We start from the raw sequence: 22,836 nt of genomic DNA, 5'->3' as shown, positions 1-22,836 counted from the left end.
CAAAATAAACAGTCCTCAAAATGAGTTATTTGCCCTCCTAGGGCCACATCCCTCTTGCTAGAATCTGTGCAGCCTTCTCCCCTTGATTGTTAGAGGTTTCCAAAGGCCTGTCCTTTTGCCAGTTGTACAGGTTTACAAGCTATCAATAAATATTATCCTGGGATGGCCCTGAGGTTTTTGAATATTTTCTTGCTATCTAGTTGCTGTATCTTGCCTGTGCTGTTGACACAGATTGTTCTCAAAAGACACTACGCAAAAGTGGGGGCTTGCTGCACTCCCATTGTCCGGCTGTGGTAGAAGAAGAACAGGAGACAAGGGATGTGGTTTAATTAGGCCACAACAGGTTCCTAAATGCTTGGGAGTACCCTGCAGATAAAAGCATATGGTGCAGGTAATTCCATAATCATTTACATATACCAGCGGTAGGAGGGGCTGCTGTCAGCCTTCCCCCTTTACCTATCCTGGTCACCAGCCAATCCACTCCTGGGACTCTGCCATCCCCACCCTCCAAATGAGGGTTAAGGGGGGCTGTAAAGGGAAGGGATACAGAGCCAACCCCACTGCCATACTAGTCATAGGAACCCCAAAGCATCCCCTCCCCCATTTCCACTCCTTTAAAGAATACCTCCCTTAATTCCTTTAGCAGTCCATTTTATCTGATCACCGTATCCCTTCCCTGCAGCGTACCTGCACTGGACATCTGCCTCTCGCTTACATAATGAGTTGTGACATCATAGCCTAATTCCCACTTCATGTTTACCCCAACTAAGCTCCCAACCTGCTGTGAGGACAGCTAAAAACCCACCTCACCTTGGCTAATCTGGTGCTGCAGGAAAAAATTCCTTCCCATCTCCCCAAGAAAGGAGTGGCTAGAGTAGTGCCCACAGCAGGTAAAGAGAAAACCTGGTATTTACCACTTCCATGGATGGAAGGGTGGGTACTGCTCCAACTGGTCCGGGTAAAAGAGTGCTTTTCCTGCGCCAGCTTGGACGCAACTAGTCTCACATCTCCTCCGGTCGCTTGGGGTGAGGTGGGGGGAAATAGGCCAGTGTCCCCATGCTGACCCAGGGTGAAGCTGCTGCAGCCAGCCACTCTGGCGTTCTAACCCTTAAAGGGGCCATATGCCTTTTCCTACAATCCAGACCACGGCCCTCACCACTTAATGTGCGGAGAAGTCTTTGTTTCAGGCTGTTTGGATTGAAACTACCAGGAACTGTTTTCTGCATCTCAGGGGAGAGGCTTTCCCCAGAAGGAGAGGTTAGGGAGTGTGCTTGGAAGGCATGTTTGTTTGTTTGTGTTCATGCAGGGTGTGTGCATGTGACAGAGAGAGACACACACATAAGGAGGGCATTTTGGGCCCTCTTATTTCAGTTTGTGTGCATGTGTGTGCATTTCTAATTAAAATGCACAGCTTTTAGTACATGCTGTGATTTAAAAAATCCTTGTATTTTTCTTTTGGAAACCTGATGTAGATCTGAGAGTGGAGGGGACTTCCAGACTCTCTTGCTGGCTTGGAGGAACAGTGAGGGAATCTAGAAGAAAAAATCCATTTGATCATATCACTGGTGGTTTATTTCTCCTGAAAGCCTGTGATAATGGTGTCCCCAGGTATTCTGGAAACCATCTCTGTAGATCTTGAGAGTGCAAATCACTATTTGTATTGCTTGTTATTTGTATTGCTAGAAAGTGAGAGCTATGGGACAGCATTTCTAGTCCAGACAGCATCTGTAGTGACTCCTCTGTAAAGGAGACGAGTAATACACTGTGATGGTTCTTTAGCACATGTAAAGGAGAAAGACTTGTGCCATGAGGTCAGAAACAAGTCAGTGGCTTCTCTTCTCTCTCCATTTGGAACAAAGATGGTCCAATAATGCTGAGCAGCCACAAGGCCAAAGAAAAGAGCACTGGTTCTTTCAGCATTTTGCTCTCCCCTCCTGAAAGCAGACAGAGAGAGAGAGAAGCCAAATCAGCACTCTAAGTTCTGAATAGGCCTGTGGTTTGAGAGCTGCTACCTCCAAACCAGAGACAGTTTTGGGCCCTGGATTAAAAAGTAAAAAAGAGACCAGTCTTGGAAGCTGGGGCTAGGCCAGAACACCAAAAAATCCAGCTGTTTCCCCACCATTGCACAATTCAAATCCTGGATTATAACTTCAGTAAACTGCCAATTTTTGTCTCCAGGGTCCCCACAAGATTTGTTTTGGTTCTGGTTCATGTGAATCAACACCTGCTTTTTCATTTTGTGTTTCTACTCAGAAATCTCAAAGTGAAAGTCAAAAGCTGCCATGTTTTTCCTGATTTTGAATCCATGCCATGGCAGAAGCCATCATCTTTCCACATCCTAAACCATAAATGAGCCCAGATTCCTGCAACACTTGATTTATCATTGAAAGGTTTGTTAATCTGGTCTGAATTTCAGGTTTGTCTCAGAACCTGAGACAAGGTTGTTGCCGGCACAGAGGGCCCGAGGGGGCAACAACGGGGTTCGTTGCCCAGTGTGCTTCGCGCCAATAAACACACCAGGGTGGAGAAGCAAAGTTTATTCAAGAGCTCTGAATAGGCACTAGGAGACCAGCATGTCTCAAATCAAGCACGCCAACATAAGCAGTTTTTCTCTTTTTATACTTTACTTTAGCTAAGCTCTTCCCTTTCCCCCCCCTTCCCCCTTTCCCCTTCCCTCCTCCTACAGCAGTTACATTTAAGCAGTTAAGTCATCTTGGCGGCTATAAGTCTAGCTCGTTAGTAACTCTTCTTTGAACCGTTATCTTGTCCTTTTCCCTTTGATCTGTTATCTTGCCTTTCAGCCAGAAGCATGCAGGCCTTATTACTACCACTTCCCAGCTGCTGGCCTGTGAGGTTAGTAAAGTTTAACATGGAGGGGCTTTGGTTCACTTTGGCCTAGTGCGGGGGGGCTTCATCGACTCTCGTGGTCTTCCAACCCCCCGAGTTACCTAGGGTGATGCCTAGTGACACCAACAACTCCCTCCTTTGAGAATACTCAACAAGCCTTTGGCTGAGTTTTCTCATATTCTGTGGACAAGATACGATTGAGTGCCATGGAGCTGGGGTTATCAATGAGAGGGTATGTCGGGATTTTTGGGGAACGGGGGGCACAAAGCTTACGGAGGAGCATTTTAAAACAAGCAATCAGGAGGAGAGTGACCAGGCACAGTACCACACCTGTGAGGAGGAGACGCACAAGGCCACCCCCCAGTCCTCCCAGGTTGGGCAACCAATTCCAAAGGGAATCGAAAACCGTGGGTTCCCTTTCCTGGGCCTTCCACTGCTCGAAAGCCTGTTCGGCCGACAGGACGTGCTTGTTAATGTCCTGTGAGTTTTCCGGGACATAAGTACAACATTCACTCCCAATAAGGGCACACACCCCGCCCTGAGAGGCTAAAACATAATCTAGGGCCTGTCTGTTTTGCAGGGACAGCAACCGGAGCTGGTAAAGCTCTGAGTTAAGGCTTTTTTCTATGGCCAGGGTCTCATTGGCAAACTTGGTGAGAAACACAGAGAGCCTACGATAAAATTGAGTCAGCCGTCCCACCCCATAGGATGGAAGGAGGGTCATACCAAACCTGTCTCCTTCTTTAATGGGCTCTGGGGTGGCATACAAGGACCGATGGTATCTGGGGCGACCTGAGGGGGCTTGAGCTAGGACGCGGAGGGGAGGAGCAAGATAGCCTAAATAACAGCTTCCATGCCAGCCATGAGGAAGCCATTTGTAGGCACTATTACCACAGACCCAGAATGATTCGCCATAACTAACCTTTCCATTGTCACCTCTTCGGTCCCGTAGGGTAGCATGTGTGGAAAGAGTAAAAGACGCATTGCCGGTCTGCCAACCGGTGGCATTTAGTACAGGGACGGTGAAATTTATACCAGGACCAACGTAAAATCTACATGTACTATTGCCTGCAAACCAGGTATGGTTACTTGTACTGGTTTGCTAGAAGCATATGAGGCCAGCGGGTGGAGAGTGTAAACTAATAGGCCGGGGCTTAAGAGTGCTATTATAGTGGGGATTCCAAGAGCCATTGTGCAGGCCATAAGGGGCCTCCGTGGTGCAATTAGATCGTAAACTTTTATTGTCAGAGGTGCTGTATTTGGTTACCATCCACCTTTGACAGAAGTCTGACCAATTTTGGGGAACAACTCTCCAGGGCAACCCAGCGGTGTGATGTGGGATCTGGGCACAAACCCAGTAGTTAGAGAGGTTAAACTCTTGGGCAAAGCAAACCTTCAGGGCCTCATACGTATTTGTTTCTAAGTTGATAGGGATTCCTCTCCATCCCGCATGTGCCTGGGGGGAAACGGGAGTCAATGAGAGGAGTGTCCCTATGGCAAAGAGTAACACAGTGGCAGACGCTGGACCTGATTCCATTTTGGGCAGGTGACCCTGGGGTCTAACAATTACAATTCCCCAAATACCCACAAAATAACAATTACCAATAGCAGGCAGATTAAAACAAAAGGGACCAGGCCACCAGGTTAGGCCGGCCCTGTAAAAATAAACACAACCAATGCTCAGAGTTCTCGCGGAGAGTGCGCTGCGACTGTCCAAAGGGAGCACAAGGCATTCCCATTAAACCTTATTGTCGCTTAAATAACAGTTTAAGTCCCAGATCGTCGCTGGAAGTTTTTTCAGCAGGCTGGACGGTCCACTGTTCAGGAGCGGGCACTGCTTTCAGACGGGAGTGATGGATCCAGTTTTTGTGTCCTTCGACCTTTGCTGCTGTATGGGAAACCAACAGGATGGTGTGGGATCCCTTCCACCGCTCTTGGAGAGGCTCGTCCTTCCAGGTCCGAACGAGTACGGAATCGCCTGGCTGCAAGGAGTGGATTGGGGCATCCAGCGGAAGAGGCTGTGAATTTTTGGTGTACCTGTGGAGAGAAGAAAGAACAGCAGACAGAGAGCACATGTACTGAGATAAGAAACCGTACCCCATTTCCCACTCCCCTGCCAGAACTGGTGTACCGTTCAGAGGCCATGTCCTTCCAAACATAATCTCGAAGGGACTGAGCCCTAACCTGCCCTTAGGGAGAGCGCGGACGCGGAGCAAAACGAGGGGCAAAGCATCAGGCCATCGAAGAGAAGCCTCCTGACAGACCTTTGAGAGGTATCGCTTAAGAGTCTGATTTGTACACTCCACTACCCCACTGGCCTGCGGTTGCCATGGCGTGTGGAGCTTCCAGGGGATCTGTAGGGCATCCGATATCTTTTGAATGACTTGTGACGTGAAATGTGTTCCGTTGTCAGATTTCATCCACTGGAGGAGCCTGAAGCGGGGAATGATCTCCTTGACAAATTTGAGGGCCACCGTTTTGGCAGTGTTGTTACGGCATGGGAAGGCTTCGGGCCATCCGCTGAATCGATCCACCAAGACGAGGAGGTATCTGAACCCTTGGGTTCGGGGGAACTCAGTAAAATCTATTTGCCAAACCAATTCTGGGCCTGGGGTAGGTTTCAGAGTGGCTGGTGGCACTGACACTCCCAGTCGAGGGTTATTCTTTGGGCAGAGCAGACATTCAGCCTGTACCTGGGATGCTATGAGTCTAAGTCCAGAGGTTAGAAAATATTTACTCATAAGCTGGGTAAGAGCCTCCCTGCCAGCGTATAATTCTTTGTTTCTTCACCAGGGTCAGTTCTTAATGTCTTTTGTAGTCAGGAATTCCTGGACTTTGTGGTTTCAATGAAGCAAGTGTTCCTTCTTTTCTTTTCCTGAAACAGTGTGGTTCAGCATCATACAAGGGAGAGGTTACTAGCACATCACCCTGTAATAGTTTTGCTTCTTTTAGAAAAATCCAAAGCACAGTAGGTCTGTCAGTCGACAAGGGAGAGGTTACTAGCACTTCACCTTGTCCTTTTTTTTTTTTCCCCCTGCTGTCCAGAAGGCACAGCAGAGCTAGAAGGAGAAATAGGCTTATCATCAGTCGGACAGTTCTCCCGAGGTGGAGGGGTCTTTTTACAGTGAGAAGCATGGGTCCAGGTAGGCAGTCCTTGGCACTTCACAGCGGTGATGGTGGTTAACAGGACTTAGAAAGGGCCTTTCCAGTGTGGAGCCAAAGCAGTCTTTCGTTGATGGACTTTACGTAGACTCAGGCCTGGTCTACACTACCCCCCAAATTCGAACTAAGGTACGCAACTTCAGCTACGTGAATAACGTAGCTGAAGTCGACATACCTTAGTTCGAACTTACCGCGGTTCAGACGCGGTCCACACGCGGCAGGCAGGCTCCCCGTCGACTCCGCGGTACTCCTCTCGCCGAGCTGGAGTACCGCAGTCGACGGCGAGCGCTTCCGGGATCGATTTATCGCGTCCAGACCAGACGCGATAAATCAAACCCGGAATTCGATTGCCAGCCGTCGAACTACCGCGGTAGTGTAGACCTGGCCTTAGTCTCCTTGTTTCAATGAATGGCAGGGCTGCTAGGGTCTTTGGTTAGCACTTCTTTTATCTGTGAGAAAAGAAACCTAACACATTTCATTAATGCCTGGCAGTGCTTTGCAGATCTCATAGTTGCTTGGGCACATTCAGGCCCCCCTTTTCTTGGTTGTCAGCCAAGTCTTAGCTGTGAACAATGTCCTTGGATGGGGCCAGCATCTTATCTTTGGACTGAGCTTGCTAGCTATATTTTCCAGTTAACTCGTTCTGTTCTTTTTCCTTCTCCCCTTCTTGGCTTCTTTTAACCTACAAAGGAAACTTCCACTCTTCACTCATACACCTTTTCCCAACAATGAACACATACACATTGCCATTATACACCCTTCCAGTAAAATAACTTCTATACAGAGCTTTGGAGCAACCAACCAGGATGAGCACACCCACTTTTGAGGATTCCACACGGTACAACCTCTGGTGTCCAATAGCTTTCCTTTTTAAAACCTTAAATGCCTTGTCGGCTTCTGAGGACCAGTGAAAGGGGTCGTGATCCGCTCCCTTAACGCATTCGTACAAGGGTTTAGCCCACAGTCCAAACTCTGGGATCCATATTTTGCAGAAGCCTGCCATACCCAGAAACGCCCTAAGCCGTTTACGATTGCTTGGGATAGGAACTTGGCAGATAGCTTCCTTCCTTTCGTTTGAAAGCTGACGCTCCCCCTGCCTTATGTGAAACCCTAAGTATTGTACTTCTGGGAGGGCAATTTGAGCCTTACTCCGTGCTACTCAATATCCTCGGAGTCCAACAAAGTTCAGGAGGCTCACAGTGGCTTTAAGGCAAGGGGTTAGACCCACAGCGGCAATTAACAAGTCATCTACATATTGCAGGAGGAGGACCTTGTCCTCATTGTTCCACTCCTCCAAATCTCTGGCCAGGGCCTGGCCAAAAAGGGTGGGGGAATTTTTAAATCCCTGGGCCAACACTGTCCAGCAAAGCTGCTTTTTAACCCTCCTTTTGTCCTTCCACTGGCTCCACTCTGGGGCTTGCATGGCTGAGGGCTCAATTGCAAGGGTCATTATCCAGGCATTCTCGGGGGGTAAAGTAAGGGTTACTTCATCTTCTTTGACCTCCTTAGATGGTCTCTGCCAAATTGGCTTGATATCGTTCATAAGCTCCCAATCCCAGACAGTTTTTTTAACCTTTTTAGTTTTTGGCTTTTTCTCCTCTTCCTCCTCCTCAGCAACATGGTCCTCATGAGGATATTATAGTCATCCCAGTCAGGCTTGTGGCTGGCCAGACACCCTTCAAAAACTGAGATAAACTTGCTTGGTTTCGTGGAGAATTCCCCTGCCTGTGCCTTAAAGGCTGCTAGGTCGACTGGGTTAAAAGGCACATGGGTGTAAACCTCCATAGTAGTGGCTTGATTCCTATCCGAGCCATGTCTGGACACCACGGTCTCGGTGATCAATGGATAAAATCCCACTGAGGGGATGATTTCTGGAACCCGAGACACCCTTTCTTTATATGGTGGGGGTGTGATAGCCAAAGGGGACACCGGACCTGTCATTACAGCTGTGGGGGGGTTCTGGGGACTAACTGTAGCTACTACCGAACCTGTCAGAGTCAAATTACACTTTTGCAAAATATCTGTTCTATTTCATAAAGCCATAAACAATTGTGCATGCATATGTTCGTTCCATTTACCCGTTTGCTGACAAAACAGGAGTAATTGAAGGATCGTGTTATAATTAAGTGATCCTTCCGGTGGCCACCTTTCCTGGTCCTCTAGCTGATATTGAGGCCAGTCTACTGTACAGAACCTTTTTAATCTACTTTTAGTTATTGGATTTGCGTCAAACACTTTCCAATTTGCTAGAATGCATTCTAAGGGCGTACACCGTGCCCTGCCTGTCGTACTCTGTCCCTGCCCCATGGCCTAGGGTGACACTGGGCGCCCCCAGGACCTAACAGGCAAAAGTCCACAACACTGGACTGTTCCTACCTTATCCAAGGGACCGGTTCCTCACCGTCGCCCGCAACTGCTTCTCCACTATCCGAGCGCGTTGCACCGTTGTGCCCTCCGGGGTCGCTCCGCCGAGGCCCCTGATGAAGTCACCGGTGCGCGCTGGGCGTCGGTACCTATCTGCAGATGCAGCTTCAGGCTTCAGAATGAGTAGTGTCTGTGTACTTTGTGTTCTAAAGAAGTAATTGCACGCTTTGGTTGAGTGAATGAGGCACAGAACCTATCTAATTAGAAACCGACCTATCCACTGGGAGACTATCTTGTAAGGCAGCTGTGAATGATGTTTCTCTAATGAACAAAGTATTCCTCAGATGTTCCCTCCCTTAGTGCTATTTTGGTAGTTTATCTCAGTGATGACTGCCATTTTTATTTGTATTATTTTACAATCAGGATCAGGGCCTCATTCTGGTAGGTGCTGCAAAAGACAGAGTAAAAGAAGGTCCCTACCCCCAAAGACTTGCCTGCCTTTCTGGATAAAAATTTTTCCCTTTACCTGAGCTTGACTTCTCTAATCCAGGGCCGGCTCCAGGCACCAGCATAGCAAGCAGGTGCCTGGGGCGGCCAATGAAGAGGGGGGCAGCACGTCCAGCAGTTCGGTGGCAATTCGGCAGCGGGGCCATCACTCCCTCTGGGAGCAAAGGACCTCCCGCTGAATTGCCGCCATAGAATGAAGCGGCGCTAGAGCTGCCGCTGAATTGCCGCCGAATGCGGCTTTTTTTTTTTTCCTCCCTGCTTGCGGCGGCAAAAACGCTAGAGCCGGCCCTGCTCTAATCAGTTTTATTCTCACTGGATCATCACATTTCCCAGATTGTAAGTATGCGTGATAGTAAATACTGTAACTTTCTTGGCTGGGTACATTACGAGCACCCTCCAAAGTCCTTGTATGAGCACCCCAAAATCCTGCAGCCCTGTTGTTTCCTCCTCTCTTTTCAAGTGTGATGTAAGTGAAAATCTATCAAGTTAGAAACTGATCTTGTCCACTGGGGAAATAACAATTACAGGTAAGAAAAATTTTCCTTTTCTCTCTGCGCCCCAAATCTAACATTTATTAATTTAAAGAAATCTCCTATGACAACTAAACATTTATTGAATAAGAACTCTGGTGATTTTATGAACTTTACAATGGAAGGTTCATAAATAATCATCACTAGTAATTCAAGAAGGGGGGGGGAAACTGAAAAGGCCACTTTTTCTTTCTGTTTTTGATTATAATTGATGCCATCATTTCCCACATTTTCATTTTTTTGTTTTGAGGGAGAAAGTGGGGCAAAATAATTATTGGTGTTCACAGATATACACAGAATGGACTCAAAAACATTAAAATCCTGAAGGACAGCCTTTTGACACAAGGCAAAGGAAAAGACAAACCATTAGCAAAGAAAATGTAGACTCTCCTTCATTTCCATCTCCTCTGGAGGACATAACTGGCTGAGAATATCATTAGCTGAGAATAAAAATGAGTGGCAGACTGCAGTGACCCAGACACTGTCCTAAATGTGGCAGGGTTGTAGACCTAGTTCTGAAGTCTTGGGGTAAAATCCTGCCCCCATTGAAGTCAATGGGAATTTTGCCATTAACTTCATGGAGCTGGGATTTCACCATTGAAATATAATTAAAACCAAATACCAGTCAGAGTCAGTCCTTGCTTTAAAGATGATGGCTAATTATCTAAGATATTGTAGGCGCCAATCTGATGTGGCCTATAAAGCAAATATTCCCTTAAAGATTCTTTTTGAGAAATAAACATGTAATTAAAAGTTTTGAATGCAAATACTCCAGAGCCCTTCTTTATTTTGGAGAACCCCGGGGTTTACTAAAATGCCATATGCTGGACTATACTGAAAAATCAAAAACTTTGTTATTTGTTATCAAGATCTAGAATCAGTAACTAATTTATTAATAAATTTGGCAATAGCTATTATTATATAAATTAGTGATGAACCAAACTGATTCTGGAAGAGATAGGTTCCACTAATAGAAGAGTTATAAAGGTTCCTTGATAAATCAGATTCTGAATTGTACGCCTAAACTATAGGCCGCATCCATCTTGAACATGACATTTTGGTGCATCATCTGTTTACTAGTACTTTGAGCATTATGTGGTACTAATAGCTTTCATTCTGGGGTTTTATACTAGCTGTATATCATATTTCTCTCCAGACATGTCTGTTCACTGAATTTTCTTCTGCATATAAATGCATTCACTGGCCATTTTGAAGGATGTGCTTGCTGCACTATTTCATTAAACTGCTGCATTATCGGGTAATTGTTTAAACATAATGCCATAGCACTATCAAAAGGAAAGGTGAACTAATGGCATTTGCAAATGTCAGGGATTATTTTAACACTTTTATTATAGTTCATAAAAAGTAGGTTCAGGGCATTCCATGGCAATTATTTCCACAAAAATTGGTTATTCAAATAAATTGCTAATTATCTGGATATGACAGTATTGAAAACCCTGCTAATGAGTTATTTGATAAGTGTAGTTTATGGTGGCCACCTACAGGAGGGAGAGAGAAAGAATATATAGAATAATTATGACAAATAATGAATTAGATGCAAATGTCTTGTCTTGTACATTTGTCTGAGTTATTTAAAATATGGATTATCTATATGAAGTTTCTTTTAAATATCAGGATTATACAATACAAGCATGTGCAGAATGTTCCTTTTAGATCAGATTAGATTGCCTTTATTTGTTTTTGTCTAATCTTCAAACTTTCTCATTCTGTTACTATTTACAGGAACTGATTATTTACAGTAACTGAATGGTGAACTTTCCCAGATCTATTCCCATTCTACCTTTTTTCCCTAACTCTGATATTTGCTCTCTCGCATGCGTTCTCTATCTCATTCTTTTTTTTCCCTTCCCTGGTTTTATGAACTTAGCTTCTGGGAAGATAGTGTCAACTACCTTGCTAGAATATATATGTATCTATGCAGAGAGAGGAAGGTGGTGGGTAGATTTTTGTTTTTCTTTTCATAGCAGTACAATCGTCAAAAATATTTGTTATTCATTACAAATAATTTGAATACTTAGTATCAGCTTCTTTTTTCTTTGTAAAGTTTAGTCTACTGTAGTACAAATCTGAATTTACATTTGTAAAGAAGATCCACAGTGTAATTACTGTAACATAAATAAATTAAAACTAAATTTTACATTGCTATAGAAAGAACACTACTAAGAATTATGACCTAATTTCAGTATTATGCCAGCTACTGTTTGATAGATATTAGGAGTTTTCTTGTTTGTCTGTTTCTTTGGTTAGTGCATATAGCTGAATTTAAAAGGCCAAATATACAAATTCAAGATTCAAACAATGTGGTAGAAAAAATAAATGTATGGAAAAATACAAATAATTATATAGTATTTGTGTATAACTTTGCCATTATTGTCACATGAGTTAGGAATTTCCACATTGACCTGTTTTTTTTAAAGGAGGGAGGGCTTGATTCTTGTTTATCCTAAGGCCCCTTTACATCTGCTCTGGCAGTGTAAAGTGCCCTTAATGTGGATGTAGTTTAAGGCCCTTTTAGGCCGCCAGAGTTGTGAAAAGTGGCCTTAGTGTAAATGTGTATCAAGCCTAATTTCCATTACTTCTGAGATAGAGGGATATGTTTTCACATTGGTGGGTAGATGTGATGGTGAACAGCTGGACCAATTTGACCGAGAGCTATCAGAGCTTCCAGGTGAAACTAGATCGCTTGGGAAGTCTTTGACATCAATGGGAGTCTTTTTATTGAACTCAAAGTGCATTGGGTCTGGCCTTGCACGCTTGATTCTGCAAGGTGCATAGCAATTTTTGGCTGTTCCAAGTGCCTTCAGCTCCCCATAACTTCAGAGCTGAAGGAGCTCAACACTTTGCAAGACTGAACACTAACAGTGAAAAGGAGCCCCATTGACACCAAGAACAAAACCAGTAAATTCTTGGCAAGCACCTTAATTCCTCCAATAGAGGTGAAGTCTCCCTCCTCCCAGGAGAGAACAGCATTTTTTTTTAAACAAATATAATCTCTGGTGTAGCAACTACTACTACTATGTTAGTATCTGTTCACTGTTATCACAGCAGAAGCACAGTTCTAGTTATTTGCACTAAATAGGCCGAGGAGATTATTTGATGTACAAAATAACACCTGTGACACTTGATATATTTTATTATGCTGCATTTCTGTGACTTCTCTCCATTTTAATCATGAACACTGACTGTTCTTTAAAATAAAAAACAAAGCATAAGCCCTAATTATACAGCAGAAAAATTAATAGTTTTTTTAATTTTAGGATTTTTTTTCATTGTTTAGCTTTAAATAATAGCAGGTGTATTGCATTTTAATTAGATACTAAAAAAGAGGGGTTTTCAACATGAAGTAGAATGTCATCTCCACTACATACATCTATTTCTGTTTCTTACATTCAAATCCTGGTCCTGTGCTTGAGGCCTGGATAAATGGGCTTTGCATATCAGACCTAGTAGTTCTTTATTTTACAGTAAGCTATATGGCATACCCCATCCAGCCCTTGATAACCACTGCCATGTTGCTATCAAAGGAGTATTGTGCTAGCAGCTCTCTTAGCTACTGACACTGACCTACTGGAATTATAAATCCCAATACATCAAATCACTTTGTCAATTATGGTGCACTGTGTTCTAGACCAGACACTTTTTCTGCAACACAAGAAGGCTTCCATGTGTTTTGAGTAAGATGATAAAGTGTGAAGGAAAATGTTTACAGCTCCTTGTATGTTCCTTTTGTGCCCTCCAGAATACTAAGAAAAAATTGTTGAAATAACAATGACACACATGTCAATCAACCCTTTGAATGTCATAAGAGCCATTTATTTACTGTCATTAGAAGCAGTGTTGAGATGATTTTGTTATTCTTTTAGCTGAGTTATTGATTAATATTGTTCCTTTGAAATTGTACCCAAACATTTATCACTAGATTTACTGATTGCCAAATTTAAACAACGACTTGCACAGTGGATATAGAGACAACTGGTAACTCACTGGAAATGAGTGTCTGAGCTCCAGAAAAATATCCATTCATTACACTAGCTCCATCAAAGCCTCAGCCTATAAATCCACACAGCTTGCAACTCAGTCACTATCTTCTCTGCTGTGCTGCTGCAGTCACACCACTGATTTTGTTAAGCTGAAGGAAGTCCTTTCCGATTACTTTATTGTGCAAGCACTTAACAAATGGTCACTTGTTCCTTTCTCCCCGGTATCCATTGTTCAAGGGGACAGTCATTTAAATAGGCAGCAAATTAAAACACATGAAAAGGACATTTCTTCACATAAAGTAGAATTCTTCTGTGGAACTCATTGCCACAGGATATCATTGATGTCAAGTGTTTGACATGATTTTAAAAGGGATGGGATATTTATATGAAAAATGAGAACATTCAGAGTCGCATCAATATTTTAAAAAATGGAAGGGGAATAAACCTTCATGCCTTGAGGCATACACCAGCCTTTAACTGATGTGGATTAGAAAAAATTTCCCCCATGGTCAAATATATATATATATAATAGCTTATTTCTGGGTTATTTGTACCCCACTCCGAAGCATCTGTTTCTGGAAACTGTCAGAGACTGGATTTAGGACTATATGGATCAATATTTAAAACTGGTATGGCATTTCTTATGTTCATTTTCAGTCTTGCTCACAAAGATGTTGAAGCATTTTGTGTGCTTATTTCTTGATCAGCTCACTTCTGAATGGTTTTGCTTGTGTAATGTATATTTTTGGTCCACTTTTTAGATGACTTAATAAACAAATGCATGAAAAATTTCTTGCGTGATGCCATCATTCTGAGCTTAGTCATTCTGTAAGACTTGACCATCATCTCTGCAATGGTGCTGTGCAATGCCTAAGAGCAAGTACCCATTGTATCTTTTACAGATAATCTTTCAATCTCATTATGATTGGCTAAATGGACTGCCAATAGCACACCATTAGTGCCCACTAGAAAGTTCGGTGCCAGCTGTCTGCTCTCTTTGTGATTCTGTTTTTCTGTGATCTTTACTTAGGTTCTATTATGGATTTTCATTAAAATTCCCAACTTTTGTGAACAATCATTCAGCTGCCCCCAAAGCACATCAGTACTGGCAGAAAAATCTCTTCTGCACATTGAGCTAAGTTGTCCATTCATATTTCTAAAAATGTTCATGGTGAAGATATCATTTGTAACCTCTCTAACGTTGTTGATCGAGCAAGGCATAACTTCAGTGCAAAAAATGGTACCTATGCATGGAGCAGAACACCTCATATTCTCGATCAGTAATCCAGATATTCAAGAACATCCAGCATACCTTGAAGACACACATTAATGAGGCAGACTTATCAGGCAGTGTGAAGGCTTCTTTCACCCAGGTGTGGATGTGATGTAAAAAACAGAGTTCAGTTGTTGGAAGGGGGGGGAGATGTCAGGTTGGTAAATAATGAGGTGGGATCAGTGCTGAAGCAGCTGGAGATGGCATAACTCAAGAAGATAATTCATGTGCTGAGTCAGGAGCAGATGTCAGTAGAGACAACGTATCTAGGCATTTGGATGCTGATTTTGTAACGTGTGTTGACGGAACAGACTTGTCAGACAGCCTGTTTGTGAAGCCCAGTGTTGCCTGTATCAGTGGTTTGTTAGGAAGAGGTGACATTTCGCTGGAGGCAACCTGAGCTGAAGAAAGAGGGGTTTTGAAATGGTTAAAGCAAACCAAATTTTCAGTTTTCTGTTGGAAAAATTACATTGGCAAACAATGTCCTTTTGAAAATGAAAAATTCTGCTGGAAAACTACAGCTTCCCTGTTTAAAACAAGCTGACAGGCCCTAGACCCTGTGCTGATATGCAGAGCTGTACTGCTCATTCACTCTGTCTTCCATAGCCGGTGTGCTGTGATAGCAGTGAACAGATACCAACACACTGGGTGGTAGTTCCCACACTAGAGCTGACAATTGTTTAAAAAAATAAAAAAGTGTGATGCATGAAAAAGGGTGGACAACTCTCTAGATAGCAGACTGCTAGATTGACTTTAGGTCCTTTGGAGATCCCCAGCAGGGCAGCTACCAATGGCTGTAGTATGCATGTGTTATGATTTTTACTTTCAGATGGGATAGTAGAGGGAGAGGAGAGTGTGTATATTGCGTTCAGTGTTATAGGGCCTCTGCTTTTCCCCTGGTAACACAAATAAATATGTTATCTGTTGAAAATTAAAAGTTGTCAAAGACTGTTCCTTTAGCAGATTAAAAATCCAGCTAGCAGACTACAAAGTTTCTCTTTTAGAAACATAATCACACAGAAGGGTAAAAGACAACAATAATCAAACCTCTCTGGTGAAAGAGAAAGCAGTTCCTTTCTGAAATGAGGACAATGTTGTAAACAGAGGAGGGCATAAGGAGGAATTGGAAACATCCTGCTCTTCTCATGCCTCTTTCCCTCCTTGTTTTTCTTCATCCTCATACAATTCCTTGGTCCTTCCTCCCCCTTCTTTCCTCACTGGTCTTTATTACTGACTGCCTCCATTGGTCCTTTGCCCCAAGAGCAGATCAAATGGAGACTCTGGGGTTCACCGTGACCAGCTAATACAGTGGTAAAAGTGTTACATTGTGTCTGCACAAAGTGTTTGGGGTGTTTCATATCATGTTACTTACCTCAAGTTACCTACTCAATATAAAAACCACCTTTTTTCCTCTAATCTAGACAGACCCCTAGTCAATCTCCTTGTCAGGGCCGGCTCCTGGCACCAGCTTAGCAAGCAGGTGCCTGGGGCGGCCAATGAAGACGGGGGCGGCACGTCCGGCCGTTCGGCGGCGGGGCTGTCACTCCGTCTCGGAGCGAAGGACCTGCGAATGAAGCGGCGGTAGAGCTGCCGCCGCTTGCGATTGCGGCTTTTTTTTTTTTTTTCTCTCTGCTTGGGGCGGCAAAAACGCTAGAGCCGGCCCTGCTCCTTATTAGTGAAGTACTCTTCCCTATACTGCTTGCCAGTGCAATATACAGTCCCTGCACTACTGCAAGACACCACTGTAACACACTGTATTTTTATTCTAAATTAACTGGATATTTTAATATAAAAAGCTTTTAGTAGTTTAAATACATCCCAAATAGTCTAAAAATATAGATAGCTGAATATATGCCAGCAACCAGGATCATTTACTGTCTAGTATATGCTGTATTCTTATGTTTTTGCTAATACTCATGTAACATTAATATACTTTAAACAAAATGGAGTAAATTCTCTAAGCAGTGCACTAGGGTTTTATCATGATTCCCATAAATGGCTCAAGAAATTGAGAGGCCAAATCCCCATGTACCACTTTGAAAATTTAGGCCCCAATCCTACAAACATGTATGCATGTGAGTAACTTTGCTCATGTGAATAGTACCATGCAATTTTAGGGGCTAATCTGATCAAAGCTGGGCTTCTTAAAGAGGTACCAACATCCTTGAATGTATCCACAGGGTACATGTATTAAATAATATCCGGAATGTCAAAGTGCATTTGGAATGGTAGTTTTAAACAAAATGTTTGATTCAGATTACGTAAAACAAATTCAAAATCTTCCCTTTATTTGCACAATATCTGTGTTCACACCAGCAGCCTTATCTCTTATGTGGAAATTTAGAGCTGTATCTATAATTTACTGTATGGAATTGTTTTCTGTTTCTAATTATATTGTTCCTTGTTCTTTTAAAACAGATGCTTAAATGTTTGAGCCAAGTTTTATGTTTTATCCAGTTAAATATGCAAGTGTTTCTGTCTGCAATTTTAGGGTTATTACACCCACGTTCCTAACACTTTTACATGTAATAATACTATTCAAAACCTGATACATGTCGATTTACAAATTAATATATTTTTAGATATTATAATTAGATATTAGTTCTTGATATTAATGGTTTGTCTAGTACAACACTGCCATCCCATGATGGGCATGCACACATCATATCTAAGTGCTGAGTATTCCAACATGCTAACACTGTATTTTGATTTTCTTTAGGAAGTGCTATTAGGCCCATAGCCCTGCGAGCAGTATCTGCTATAGCTCATGCTCTTCCAGGATTTCCCATCTTAGCAACTGGAGGAATTGATTCAGCTGAGAGTGGGTTGCAATTTCTCCACAGTGGTGCTTCTGTTCTACAGGTATTTGTTTTTTTTTCCTTTAAAAATTATAATTAGTAATTTATCACAGAACTGTAATTTATCTTAAAACTAAAGATTTCACCTCAAAGTAGGAAAAAGGACACATTAACATAATTGATCCATTGGGACAAATGTTTATATTGTTATCTCCATGCTCGTTGCTAGGAGCCATTCACTTAAGATGTTCAGTGATGTAGTGGATGCCCCATAACCTATTGTGCTGACCCGGGAAAAGGCTAGCTTTTTAAGAGTGAAGTAGTACCTTTTCCTCTAACCTAGAAAGTTTCCAAATTAAATCACTTTCCCTTGTTAAGCAAATGAAGTTAATACATTTGTGCCTCCCAATACATCCTGTGTTTTCAGTTTCTGTCTTGCGCAGCGTAAGCTCTTTGGAACAGGGAGTTTTCATCCTGTGTCTTATTGAGCACTGAAGGGAATTCCAAATGGCTTTATTTTTGGTCCCACCTGCATTCAGTTTGAAATAGCTGTTCTTCATCCAGGCACCAATCTCCCTCAAGCACTTGTTTTGAGTGATGAAAAATGCAGAGCTGTGCATCCTTTACATGTTGTTGGCATCACAGTCATGGCTAAGGAATGGGATGTTAGATAGTTTGCAGTAGTTGGTTGCATTGGCTGATGTTTTCTTAAGCACTAGGCAGACTTTAGTATGAGTGATAGATTTTTTCATTAACAGGAGGTGTTGGTAGTATGGGTCCTAGAAGGTCCATTGACACTTCAGCCTTTTGCCTGCACTGAGCAGCTGTCTGTGGATAGTAGGTGATCATAGCGTTTCTTTCACCAGGACATAAACCCCATGGTGTTAGGGTGGAGACTAATCTTCTATGCTGTGTATCTTTGGAAGCCTGCAGGATCGATAAGTAATCAGGGAAGGAACACATAATGTACGTTGCATCTAAATGAAGGGGGAAACTTATGTTTGGAGGAGGTGATAGTCAGTCTAGAGCAGGGGTGGGCCACCTTTTGGCCCGAGGGCCACATCGGGGAATAGAAATTGTATGGCGGGCCATGAATGCTCACAAAATTGAGGTTGGGGTGCAGGATGGGGTTTGGGCTCTGGGGTGGGACTGTGGATAAGAGGTTTGGGGTGCAGGAGGGTGCTCCGGGCTGGGATCGAGGGGTTTGGAGAGCGGGAGGGGGATCAGGGATGGGGCAGGGGTGTGGGGAGAGGCTCAGGGGATGCAGGCTCTGAGCAGTGCTTACCTCAAGCGGCTCCCAGAAGCAGGGGCAAGTCCCTTCTCCGGCTCCTATGTGGAGGCGCAGCCAGGCGGCTCTGCACACTGTCCCATCCGCAGGCACCGCCCCTGCAGCTCCCATTAGAGCAGGGAGGAGCCGGAGCGGGGCCATGCCGCAGCTTCTGGGAGCCACTTGGTGCAGCCCCTGACCCAGAGCCTCGGACGGAGTGCTGGAGCACCGGAGCAGGGCCGAGCCGCGTGGTGCAGTCCCCGACCCAGTGCCCTAGAGCGTGGCCGAGCCGCATGGTCTGCCCCGCAACCCAGCACCCTGGCCGGAGCACTGCAGCAGGGCCGAGCCGCATGGTGCAGCTTGCAGGCCGTAGTTTGCCCACCCCGGTCTACAACATGACAATGGTGCCTTCATTCCCAATATCTCCTTTGGCACTGAAAATTAGATCCAGTGTGTGGCTGGCCTTACTGGATAGCTGCAATGATGGCAAAGGCCAGTCCCAGGTTTGCTGTGGTGAAGAAAAAATCCTGGGCAAATTTATTGGTGAGGTTATTTGCATAAGCCCTGAAGAGTCACGCAGTACTAGGAGTTTGTGGGATCTCTAATAGCAGGTCTGACACTACAGTTACTATTGAAAGCTATCAGGGTAGTTGGCAAATTGAATACCCCTGGGATCCCAAACTACTGTTTGTCTGCTAACCCCAGAAGCAAGTAAGTGCAGTGAAACGTTCTGGATTTAAGGGGAGATAGTGGTGAAACCTGTAACCTTTTGGGGGAAGAAGAAGCAGCAATAGGAGGTTCACATGCCCTGACAGCCAGTCCTGAACTCTCTGTATTAGCATCAAACAGGCAGAAGAGTACATGAGGTTATCCTGTAAGTTGTTTTGTTTATCTGCTTTACTAATAGTGCTTATTAATTTTTAAAACTTCTATTAGGTTATTTCAAACTCTCCTTTTATGGTAAAGGGATCATGGAGCTACTTTGTCTGGGTAACAGTCTCAGTGCTACTTCAGTTCTGTATCTCTTACACTTACACACACACACACCAATCGTATGATGCTACTTCTAGTACAATATTTGTCTACAACAAAAGTATGATCAACAAGGGAGTGTTTTCAGAACAACACATTCATTTAATATATGGCCGCTAATTAGAACTGAACCTAAACCAAAATGTAGAGCTATGCACTTCTTTTCCTTAATACAGATTGTGTATGTGTGTGTGTGTGGGGGGGGGGGGGTTCTTGTGTGTAGACATGTCCCTGAAGATAATGGTGAATTCTAAAATGTAACTAAATACAGAGAGAGTGGAATGGGTATTGTTTCTGGAGTGGCTAATTGAAGAATCACTTGCTGAACCTAGAAAACTCAGAATAATTTTTGAATACTAATTAAGTATTGGCTGATTAAAGTGATTCATGTTCAGTGTGGAGCTCTGTGCATGGAACACTGGGCTGGACACCTCCTTTAGAGAACATTGCAAGGCTCATCTATTTCCAGCATCATTTCCTCAACAGAGACAATGACAAGCCCTGTTTTCCCCTCTTAGGGTTTCTTTATACCAGCAAGTTGTGTTGGTTTAACTTAAATCATTTTTAAAACTGATTTAGATAAATGGGTGCAAAACCCTGTGTAGACACTTATTTTGGTTTAAGAGTGGCTTATTTCAGCCCAGCTGAAGTCAGTGAGGAATAAGATAAATGGATATAATCTGTTCTTAAACCAAAATGATATTGACCGTAGATATTTCCCTTGTCTAAGGGAAGAAGTAGAAGAGGGTGGGAAAAACGTAAAATCTTCAGCAGAGGATGGTGCAGAAAATATCTGATCAGAACAACAGTGACGCTCATATTTGATATCTAGATGGAATGAGATATAACCAAAACTGCAACTCCACCCCGCATCCAGCCCTGCTTCCCCCACACCCAAGGTCCCCAGAAGGGAATTGCCAGCACAGTCCAGAATTGGCAGGAACACGCGGACCAGGCACCTCTGCTCCAATGGCAGTGGCATAAGCTTCCCCTGCGCCGCAACTCCCTGTAAGGTGGGCTGTCAGGAGCTCATCTCAGCATGGTCAGCCCTTGGATGCTGGCACCTGCAGCAGGGACCAGCCTCTCTGCAGTCAGACCTATGTGCCTCTGCTCCCCACCAACATGGAGAACAGCCTAGCTGAAAATGGCACCCCTGCGTGGCCAGTTCCAATGGCACTCATTGAAATTTGGCCCAGTCATCTCTTCATCATGGATGCCCTTTCAGTGTTTAGAAGTGCATTTGATCTAGCCTCTCTTTTGGGAGGAGGACCACAACATTTTCAAATGTATAATTTCAAGATTGCTTATACAATAAAGGAAGTTTATAATAGATGCAGATCAATTTAACTATTTGTAACTTTAGCACCCATGTGGCCAAGATGGAGTTTACTCTTCAGGCAGCTCTGGCCAAGAAAAGGGGTGCTCAGTAATGCAGCAGGGAAAAACCTGTTCCAAGCCCCCTGGAGTGATCACACATGCACACCAGGACAGTACAATGAATACAGGGAAGGGAAATATTTATTTACAGAAGATGAATGGAGAAAAAACAACAAGGTGGCAGAGTGGGGGAATGGTAAAACGGGATCACACTCAACATGAGGCCCCCAGGCCCAGTGGTACCAGCGTATGAAAGGGCAGACTCTGAGCAGTGCATCTCCACTCAGGCTATGTCTACACTGGGATCGACGCTCTGAGATCGATCCACTGGCGGTTGATTTAGTATGTCTAGTGAAGACCCACCAAATCGACAGCAGATCGCTCTCCAGTCAACCCCTGTACTCTAACCCTGACGAGAAGAGTTTCTCCCATCAACCCCCCACGGTAACTTGACCTAAGATACGTCGACTCCAGCTACGTTATTCACATAGCTGGAGTTGCGTAGCGTAGGTCGACTTACTGCGGTAGTGTAGACATAACTTCAGTATTCAGGAGTCCCGGGCAGAGTTCCAGTCTGGCAGTGAGACTTGGGTGCTCCTGGTCATCTTCAGCACCCCAGTAAACTTTCAACAACAAACCCCTCCGGTGCCCGATTCTGTCACTCTCTGCAAACCCACACAGAGCGACAACCTCCCCACTTACCTAGCTACAGCCTCCCTCCTTATTCCCAATTCAAGATCACAAGCTCCAGTACTCACGGCCCCATACATCTCTGGGCAACAGTGACACTGTGTCCAGCTCCGGTTTCTCCTTCTCGGGTGATTCCTCCCTAGCACAATGCTCCTCCTGGTTCCTGTCCTGGGGTGTCCCCGGTCGGCCGCTCTGTCCCTCCCAGGCTTCCGGCAGATTCTCGGCTACTTCACTGGGTGAGGGCCTGCTTGTGTAACGCGGACAGACCCCGGTGGACGGGATTGAACCGGGGACCTCTGGAGCTTAGTGCATGAGCCTCTATAGCATGAGCTAAAAGCCAACTGGCTGTTAGCTAGGGCTGAAGAGCAGACTCATTTTATCTCTCTGTCTCTCTCTCTCTAAGTGGTCTCAGTGCCACTAGATGGGACCAAACACCACACCCAGGAGGTGTGTGGGTTATACTTGCTGTAGCCCTTTCGTCTCAAGCTACAGACACACACCCCCTTCCACTCTCCCTCTCTCCACGCCCCTGGAACAACCAACATTTCCTCCTCCTCAGGAAAAGGTTTCAAAGGGGCCATGATCTCTAAACCCCAAGGGGGTTACACATTATCTGGAAGTGAAAATATTTAAAACAAACAGATAGCTCTTCCAATTTGTGTAGTTTCAGGAATGGTATGAAAGAGCATTCATTTTTTATCTTTTCAATCAGATCTTGGATGCATTTAAATGCTTCCACCACTGACCTCTTAGTACTGTGCTTTGTCATAGCATATCTCAGTCTACGTATTTCTTTTCAACATAAAATGAAATAAACGTAAGTAACCATGTTATCCACATGTGCCCAATCCTGCATTTCATGCATACCCAAAGCTCTCACTGATTTTTGACTGCATCATTTTGAGGTTTGGTCTCTTACTGTAGGTTTGTTAGAGAGTGCAGTGTCATTGAAGTAACTTCTTTTTCTTTTTAAGTGAGCTTTTTCCTG

The 22,836-nt window shown here is 44.1% G+C and overlaps 1 protein-coding gene across 1 annotated transcript in view; it reads left to right on the top strand.

Annotated features, from left to right (window-relative positions):
• Positions 1-22,836, top strand: part of DPYD (dihydropyrimidine dehydrogenase) — a 564,598-nt gene that overhangs the window by 472,745 nt on the left and 69,017 nt on the right. The window contains exon 19 of the mRNA XM_065409369.1: positions 17,404-17,546. Coding sequence (XP_065265441.1) covers positions 17,404-17,546 — 143 coding nt within the window. The remainder of the gene's footprint in view (positions 1-17,403; positions 17,547-22,836) is intronic.

The sequence above is a fragment of the Emys orbicularis genome, chromosome 8 (genome assembly GCF_028017835.1).
Source record: "Emys orbicularis isolate rEmyOrb1 chromosome 8, rEmyOrb1.hap1, whole genome shotgun sequence".
Lineage (NCBI taxonomy): Eukaryota > Metazoa > Chordata > Testudines > Emydidae > Emys > Emys orbicularis.
The sequence above is the reverse complement of the archived record's forward strand: the minus strand, read 5'-3'. Positions and strand labels throughout refer to the sequence as shown.